The sequence below is a fragment of the Nannospalax galili genome, unplaced genomic scaffold, assembly GCF_000622305.1.
Source record: "Nannospalax galili isolate Female #2095 unplaced genomic scaffold, S.galili_v1.0 scaffold5878, whole genome shotgun sequence".
NCBI classification, from domain to species: Eukaryota; Metazoa; Chordata; class Mammalia; order Rodentia; family Spalacidae; genus Nannospalax; species Nannospalax galili.
The window spans coordinates 36,042-45,578 of NW_008341338.1; the positions used below are offsets into that span (position 1 = coordinate 36,042).

The window sequence follows — 9,537 nt, forward strand, 5'->3', positions numbered from 1 at the left end:
TGTGCACTTTTGTCTTGTACTTTCCTTTTAAGAAAAGGAAACTTGGGTAGTACTGGAATTGCTCAACAGTAACAAACTTTATCAAATTTTTGTAGCTTTGAGTATAAAGAAAATGTTCCCCATACATTAATTTTAGTTATTGGCCTTTATTCCACAAATGGCATCCTGGAGAATGTCTCTGCCTATGTGGATTAAAGTTGTGGTTTTGTTAAACAAGAAAGAATTATAAAATATTCCTGTAAAATCTAAAATATTCTGAAAATTAATGTAAATTGAAAATTATATTAAAATATTTTATTATTGTATGTGACTGGAAAAATAAAAAAATTAAGTAAAACAAAAGATAACTTGATGTATTTAACTTATAATCCTCTTGGTCAGATATCTTTTGAAGTCACTACTTTTTATACGAGGTAGTTTTCCAGCATCATTTAGGGTGCTGGTACCCAAACACAGTGTGGTTGGCCTGATAGTCACTTGAATGCTGGAAGCACTCTAAGTCTTATAGGGGAATTTTAGCTAGTTTCAATTGAAAGTATTCTTTGATGCACTGAGGTTCAAGGAGAGAACAGCAATCTGAGAAAGGACAACAGTTTGTAGGTAAGAAAAGGAAACCCAAACTCAATGTGGTTGCACTTCTTTGCAGAAATATCAGGCTGATTATAGTTATCAACAAAGTATTGTCAGGCTTTAGATATCTGATTCTAATTTTCTAGATACTTCTAAATTGTTGTTTGGGGTATTTTGTTATTATCATTTGGTTGCCCTGCCACTAAGTTTTTCTATGAAAAGCTTACTAGCATTCAAGTAAGAAACAGGGAAAATGGATAAGAATGCAGGTCACAAGGTATTAAATAAGTGATAATTTCTTTAATCTCAAAAATAAACATTATGCAAAACTGACATTTGACTTGATATTTGATCTTTTAAAGGCTCCTCTGTGAGGGAGGTGTAGTGATTTAAGCCTGTAATTCCTCTAGGGAGACAGGCAGGAGGAGAGTTTGAGACCAGGCTGAGCTACACAGGGTGTATCAGTTTTTAAAATGTTAAATAAGACAACACCCCCAACACACGCACTAAAACAACAACTCATTTTCTTCAGAGTTCAAACTCATTATACCAGAACTTGGTCTGGCATACTAGCAATACATCAACACTCTGTATGCATATATTCTATTGGAATTCAGAGTCTTCTCTAGATTTTACTAAATGAAGTAAAATCTCAGCAACCCCATCCCCCAAATACACATCTACTCAGTAGAATCCATTCAGGTAGATGCCATAAATACTTGTGTTTTCTCTCAAAAGTAATGATGTGCTGTCTCACTGGTAATTTTCTTGACACTTCCATATTTTTCAATTGTTTATATTTCTGTTGGTAATCATCATTATTATTATTATTATTACTATTATTATTATTTTGGTCTTTTTGAGACAGCATCTCCCTGTAGTCCCAACTGTCCTGGAACTTACTATGTAGACCAGGTTGGCCTCGAACTCACAGAGATCCACCTGCCTCTGCTTCTTGAGTGCTGGGATTAAAGGCATGCGCCACCATGCCTGGCTAATCTTCGTTTTTAAATGATGATGGTGCCATCCAGAATAATGATTTTTCTCATAAGACTTCTGTATTAAGCAATGATCTTTTCCTTTTGAATGAGCTTGAGGCTTCTCTGCAGCAGTCTCTGGGTTTTGTGCTGATTAAACGTGCAGGGTGCCCTTTGCTATTTATTTTCGAAGATTCTAAGACCATTCAGAGCTTTTGCTCTTAGCATTTGGAATACTTTTTTAAGCCAAGGAGAAATTTGTCTGTCCAAAGGACATTTACTATGTCAATATAATTATTCCCTCTGAAAATAAAAGGAGGTCTGTGGGGGAATATAAATTTGTATATAAAAATTGCTTTAAGGGCCATTTTTAATTTTTCCATTTTTGGAATTTGGCTTGAGAATTAGTTTGAAGCCAATATGAATTATATTCAAACTTATACTAATGGTGAGGTGACCATAACTATAAATATATGGCTATTTTTTAACTTAGTTTAGATGCACTTTTATATTTGATAGAAGTAGAACTGTAAAGAGCTAAAGAGGGAGAGTAGATACACTAAGAACACAGCAGTTCCCAAACTGAGCTGCGTATTGAAACCACAGAGGAATCTTTAAAAAATACTGTCAGGATCCCATTTGAAGACATTCTGATGTACTTGGCACGGGGCGTGACCTTGGCCTTATCTTACACTGAAAGCTCTCCAGGTATTTCAAATGTACAGCCCAACTACTGTGCTCAGGAATATAACATGAGAATGAAAGGGTAAACCAGAGAGCACAGGACCTTCCCTAATTACTGCTGGAGCTTAGGAACTGTCAATGTTCGACTGGAAAGGTGATGAGTGCCTTCAAATATGTTTGAAATGTTCCTGTCTTGGATTGGAGTCTGTTCTGAGTTTGGATTACAGTATTCCATTAAGGAGCTGATAAAATTTTCTGCACCTTTGTGTTTGTTTTCCTTGGAGTTCTAGAGGGTTTCATAAGTACCAAAGTTTTATTTTTTAAATGGAAATTCTAGTGCTACGTATGGTCTTAAACCATTAATGAGACCGGTGTAGAAACAGTATTCAGGTTTGGATTTTGAATATTCCTCTTTTGAACACACCTCATTTGTATCAGCATCACCTTTTTCCTCCCATTCCTGGTTTGTGGCCTCCCAACCACCCTACCATCAGCATTGGATAGTCCCAAGACTCAGGATCATTTTGGCCAGTAACACTTTTGCTGAGCTCTGAAGAGACCATGTCTAATCAGCAATGATGGGTGCAAAGTTTTCCTGGGAGAGTTTCAAGACCAGAGGGCTCAGCCATGTAAAAGCTGTCTGCACATACTGAAAGAAATAAAAGAAAGGAAGGGCAAAGACTCCTGGCACATTTTATATAAACTGGGAAGAAGAATTCAAAGCTGACCTCAACTTAATAGAACTCTCTGGAGCTGGGTGTGGTGGCACATGTGTAGAGTTCCAGCACTTGGGAAACAGAGATAGGAAGTTTGCAAGTTTGAAGCCAGCCAGGGCAACACAATGAGGCAAAGCAAAACAACTTCACATCTCTCTTTGAACAACTTTTGACTAATTTGCAAATGAAGAGAGTATCACAAGTGATATTAGGCAGATCAGATTTTCTTCATGGTGTTAGAGTTGAACACACCAAATCTGAGATGAAAGGAGATCAGTGTAGACAAGTCCGAATTTCCAGATGAGAAACTGTCATTTTTCACTTTAGAACTTGGTGCTGGCATAGTTTCTGTGAAGCGAGCATCCTGGGGTAGGGTAGGAGTTATAGGGCAGAACAGTGTGGGCTAAGAGGTTGAATAAACACAGGGCTTGGCTTTGTTTCAATCATATGTAAAACACATCATGTCCTTTCTAGGAAGTCCCCAGCAGCTGCATGGAACAGAGTAATACTGATCTATGACAGATTGACTTGACTGAATTTTGAGCTGAAGTGATGCTAAGTATATAAAATTTCAGACATTTTTCATGAGCTCACGCATGGGCCGTGCCACACATGGTGGACATGGTGAAAACATCTTGCAAGGTCTCCTGCTTTCCTTCCGTCTCTTTGTGACTTTGTGAGTCATAAAGGGGTTGTGGGCCAGGGACTGAGACTTGCTTCTGACTACTTAGTTATGCTTAGCTGCAGTTCTTGGTGCCAAGTGATCTCTTTCCATTCTGCCAGGGTTTGTAACACCCTTCCAAGACACAGGATCCTTGGAAGAACAACTATTATTGTCAATGGCTCTTCAACTTTCTGTTAAGTAAAAGGTTCCTTAACGTTTGATTTCCTTGAAGAATAACATTCACATTTCATGAGTACTACAATGAGTATATTATGCAGTCTCAAGGAAGGCGCTGCTTTGGGAAAGGCATGACTTATGGTCCTAAGGGGACTGGTTGGAGGTTTCTTTCTTTTTTAAAACTTCTCTTTCTCTTATTTTTGTTATAAGAAATAGGTCTTCAGAAGGCTCCGTATCCATCACCTCTGGCAGTTACTGCAAAAGTAGGGTAGACCTCATAGGTTGTGTATGCTGCCAAGTCTTGTCCAAGGGTCACTGCTTGCTTGAGCTGGGCTGCAGACATAGGGGCTGTGGCACTGGGGACAGCATATCCTGGAATAGGAGGCAGAGAAAACTTCATGAAAAAGATTCAGATTTATTCCCTTTGCTATATTGTCCCTTTTAGCAATATGGAAATGTAGCACATTGCTTAATACTAAAAGCAAATATGTACACTGAATGACGCTCCTGGAGGCACAGCACATGGACTTAGCGGGGCTGAAACAGCATTGGAAAATTGAGGACAGTGGTCCTCCAGTGGAGCCCGATGGAGCACAGGATCACTTTGCACTAGAGAATATAGACATTGGAGAGAGTACAAGAGACTGAAAGGTATCTGGGTGCTGAACTCCTGAAAGTTTGCAATAGAGAACTTTCCCAGAAGACCTAAGAATTTATAAAGGAGGGCAGGTGGTTAAGGAGTTGGCAGGACACGGTAGCAGAGGGGCTCTGTGTGTGTGGTTCTGTTGAATCCCACATCTGCCTAAAACCCCACACTTCAAAATCTAAAAGAACCATTGGTTTACCACAAGAAGAAGTAGCGCCTAGGTGTACTCGTAAGGGGAGTGCTGCAGTGTTCTAGAGTATTTTGACATATCACCATAAAAATAAATGATTTTTTAAAAATATCCTTTAAAAACATTTATCATCTATCTATCATCTATCTATCAATTTATCTAACATCTATCTATCTATCTATCTATCTATCATCATCAATCATTTATATCTATCATCTATCTGTTTGTGTATATGCATATAGGCACATACCTTCCATGGCCAGTGTGCAGTGGATTCTAGGGAGTTAGCTGTCTCTTATCACCTTGTCTGTTCTGGGGCTTGAACCCAGGTCATTAGGTCTATGTACAAGTGCCTTTACCTGATGATCCATCTCACCAGCCCTAAATATATCTTTGAGTATACCTTTCTGCAAAAGAAGGGGCTGGCTTACTTCCTCCAAGACTTGAGAAGAAGCCCTGGTGTAAATCCTAAGTACATGCACACCTGTGTGCTGAGGTGGTACCTGGCAATCCCAGGAAGTCCTCGCTCCCTGCCTGTCAGTGTTGCCACAGAGCATCTCCAGGTTCAAAAAGAGAAACAGAACTAGAATCACAGTCATGCTCATGCATGAAGAACGATTAGTTCTAGCTTTACTTGCCAAACAGAAACCAAAATCACTATTTTTGAGAATTAAGAAAAAGCAAGAAGACATGAAGACAAAAGAAATCTTCATACCCATGTAGCCAACAGTAGAATTCATTGGTCAATAGGACTGTCATGATTCTAGGTCTAGCAGAAACTAGTTTGGATGTACGGGGACTATGCTGACACAACGGCAAGCCAGAATGAAAAATTTCTTCAAAGGAAATTCAATCTTGATACTAAGAAGAACAGACATTATATAAGTGCTAAGGGAAAATGTCTAAAGGAATTTCTTGCTTTTAATCCCTAGAGGACTTATCTTTAAAGATTAGCATTCATTTTAGGTCCATGATAAATAAGACGTCTTTTAAATGTGCCCCCCACCGAAAACTTACTGATCTATAGGTAAGTTTTATATTAAAAAAACAGCAAATGCTCTAGACTAAACTTAGAGAACAGATAAACTGAGGTCTCAGGATTAACATAATGGAGCAGCTCCCTTTGTTGGTTCCTCTTGCACACACACAGGTTTTTACCTAATTAAAAAACAATGACCTACATAACTATTTCAGAAAGCAAACTAATAGAGCAAATGAAGATTCGAAGACCAGAGGCAACTCCAGGACTGTTTGAAAGCTAACTGGTAAGCTGGGCAAAATGACTGGCATCTATAATACAAATCTTCTGGAGGCTGAGGCAGGAGGCTTGCAAGTGTGATGTTAGCCAGGGGGTATATGGCAAGAGGCTGTTTTAAAACGGGCTGGAGAGATGGCTCAGCAGGTAAGAGCACTGCTGTATGGTTTCCCAGCACTCACATGGTGGTTAACAACTGCCTGTAACTCCAGTTCCAGGGGATCCAGCACACTCTTCTGGCCTCTGCAGACATTGTACACACACACACATACATGCATGCAGACAAAACACTCATATACATAAAAAATAATCAATAACAAAAATACAGCAGGGTTGGGGAGATGGCTCAGCAGGTAAAGTATATGTTTTTAAGCCTGAGACCCTGAGTTTAGATCCTTAGAACCTATTTAAAAGCCAGGCAGGGTGGTAACCCCAGTGCTAAGGAGGTAACTGGAGTTCCCTGGTTAATCAGTCTATTAGAACAATGGGTTTCAGAGTGTCAGTGCTCCAGTAGCCTTCCCCTCTTAAAGCCTTGAACCCTACCTCCTATTTCCCAGGTAACACTAGAAATGTAAACAGAAACTTTCCCATTGATATGTAAATTACCGTGTGAAAAGGTGAAAGTGTCTGGGCTTTGTTCTAAGCCTAGCCTAGGGTGGTGACTTGGCATTCAAATTCCTCAAAGTAGATGGAAGGAATAATTATTCGTTTAAAGAGAGTGTGCTTTTCCTTCCCAGAAGCTTCTGATTAGTGCAGTCTCTTCCCTCAGGCAGGCAGTGAAGCCTCTGCCTTTTGGCCTTCCCAGTCTTCTGAGTTAGGACTCAGAAATGTGTAATCTTTTCTTTATCACGGTTGTGGCTAAGGGTGCTTTCCCTGGCACTCTGGGCTTTGCCACTCTTTCTCTGAAGCCTCTCACCACCTCTCTTTTGCCATGTGAACCTCCAAAGGACATGGCTCTTCTCTATTTCCCTTCCTGATTGGTGAAGAGACTTGCATCTTGCCCGTCTACCTCTTTTCTTAAGTTCTAATAAAATTGTCCTTAAACTTCCTTTTGAATTCATTTCTAAGTTCTTTTTAAAAAATATTTTATTTATTATTTTCATTTTTATATGTATGTTTTGCCTCATGGATGCAAGTGCACCGCATGCATGTGATGCCCCACATAGGCCCGAAGAGGGTGTAGGATTCCCTGGAACTGGAGTTATGAATAGTTGTTATCTGCCATGTGGGTGCTGGGAATGGAACTTGGGTCCTCTGGAAACCACTGAGCCACCTCTCTATTCCCTATTTCTAATTTTTTTTTTTTTTTTTTATTAACCAGGCTAGGAACTTCAGAAAGGAACTTCAGCTTGTCCTTTAACACTAGGTTCAGTGAGAGACCCTCTTGCAAAAGTTAAGGTGGAAAATGACTGGGATTGACCTCTGGCCTTTACATACACACATGCACTCACATGTACACAAACATGCATACACATACACCATACAAACACATACACACACCCAAACACACACAAATAAATAATAGAAACAAAATACTGACAGACCCCAAAATAACAACTAAAACCTAAGTGATGCTGGCCAAGTTGTATAATCTTTTCAGTCCTGGGTTTCAAAATCTATACTATATTGGGATAATAATCTAACCTGACCTTCAAGTGCCTTGAACATTACTGCGTGACTATAAAGCATACTAAGCACTTGAGTGAATGCCCAGCTCATGACAAGAACTCAGCTAAATACCACCTACTAATAGATAGCATGGAAGTCTCTTACTAAAAGTGAAAAAGCAATCCACATCAAGGCAGACTTGGAGATAGGAACTCATTGAAGATCATGAAGCTGCTTAAAGCCAGAAAAGAGCCAGCTCATGTTGGGGTCGATTTCCCCATCTCATGCTTGTATAGTTTACTGAATAGGCAAATTCCTTTTGGTTCACAGATGATGCAAGGCCGTTGATACCGAGAAGTCCCCAAACACTCTGCAGTCTGCCCTTCCTGGCACGACCAATATTTTGCCATACCTGGGAAAACAGTAGCCGAGGTGGCAGCAGCAGCTGTAGTCACACTGTCGCCTGCCTCTGTGGGGACACCTAGTGTCTGCAGGGTGTGCTCTGCAGCATATGTCTTTGCTTCATCCATGTAGGCACTGAGCTTTGGAGGTGTGAAAGGGTGGCTGGAAAGCACAGTCAATCAGGTTAATTATTCAGAAACCTGTGAACCATGTCAGGTGAGGACCAAAGGCACTCTTAACTTTTTAAGACGATTGGGCGATGAGCTTTTGCATGGATATTTTTCTTTCTGTTTGCTGTTTAAAGTTTCTACATACACATGTATATGGGAGTCATTATGAATTGATCTAGCTCCTCAGTGGCTAGTGACATGCCTAGAGAAAATGTGTAATTCATTATAGGGCTTTTCTAAGTACATGTGATTCCTAAAATTTAGAAGGTGATGCCCACTATCAGAGAGACCACATATTTGGTATAAAATTTAAATGATGGGGCTGGTGTTGTGTGTTAAAATGTCAACTTCATATGAGTCAATCTAAATACTACACAGATTAAAGAATTGCCTATAGTCTTTTTCTGTGACCGCTAACATTATCTACAGAATTTTCACTGTCTACATGGAACTTTTAAGCTTTTAAATTCTAATCTCATAGCTCGTGCATATATTCCAATGGAACAGCTTAATATTTCATTTAATTAAAAAAGAGTAGGTAGTAGAGTTGAGTATCTTATTTGGGTGATAATCAAATACACTTGATGTACATACTAATCTTATTCTAAAATCTTAATGACTAGGAACTTGGAGAGGGTACCCACATTGCAGGATTCTGGCTGGCCAGCGCGGGGATAGTTACTTTGTATAAGAATAACTGTCTTTGGTCTTGTCCAATGGCAGAATGCAGCTGGTACACTGGCTGTCCCCAGTTATTTTTCTGACAAATTTCTTCTAATATCTACAAGAGTAAAGAAACATGATTTCTCCCTCAAATGTCACATTTGCTTTCCTTCTCTAGTTTTCAGGCTCTAAACTCTGATCTTCACTTTAAACTAACAGAAAGCATAAAATGCCACATGGTTTAATGATGCATAAAATTTAAGTTGAACTCCATTTGAACTCCATTTGAACTGTTATATGTATTATCTCATAAAATCATTTTCACACCATTTACTCTAATGTTTTTAGTTTAGTCCATTAGCTATACTTTTTTTTTAACCAAGAGCTTAATTTCATGATTAGCTTATTTATTTATTCCAGGTTTTAGAAAATCAGTGTTCTACTCCAGTGTGGATAGAAATGCCTGTTATCCCCCTCACCCTGAGAATGTGCTCTTACACCACATCATTTGTCATAGGGTATTTAATTTCAAATTTTTGAAAAAAACAGGAGGTCTTCACGTAGCAGTGATCATTAATAGACCTTCATGGCTGCAGTGCTCTGATTTACCTGGGAATATACTACTTGGGGCTATTTTATGATGTCTTTAAAAAATTATCCATTGGGGCTGGAGAGATGGCTCAGAGCACTGACTGCTCTTGAAGAGGACCCAGGTTCGATTCCCAGCACCCACATGGCGGCTATGAACCATTCTTAACTTCAGCTCCAGGGAAATCTGAAGCCCTCTTCTGACCTCTGCGGCATTGCACGACATG

General features: G+C 39.4%; 1 protein-coding gene across 4 annotated transcripts in view; it reads right to left on the bottom strand.

Moving 5' to 3' along the window:
* Positions 1-1,496: 1,496 nt before the first annotated feature.
* Positions 1,497-9,537, bottom strand: part of A1cf (APOBEC1 complementation factor) — a 51,025-nt gene continuing 42,984 nt past the window's right edge. For 3 of the 4 annotated variants that reach the window (XM_008836752.2, XM_008836751.2, XM_029565197.1), the window contains exons 9-11: positions 8,704-8,840; positions 7,900-8,051; positions 1,497-4,160 (exon numbers count right to left, since the gene is read on the bottom strand). In XM_008836752.2, coding sequence (XP_008834974.1) covers positions 4,009-4,160; positions 7,900-8,051; positions 8,704-8,840 — 441 coding nt within the window. In that variant the 3' untranslated portion in view covers positions 1,497-4,008. The remainder of the gene's footprint in view (positions 4,161-7,899; positions 8,052-8,703; positions 8,841-9,537) is intronic. The other variant, XM_029565196.1, reaches the window with a different exon arrangement.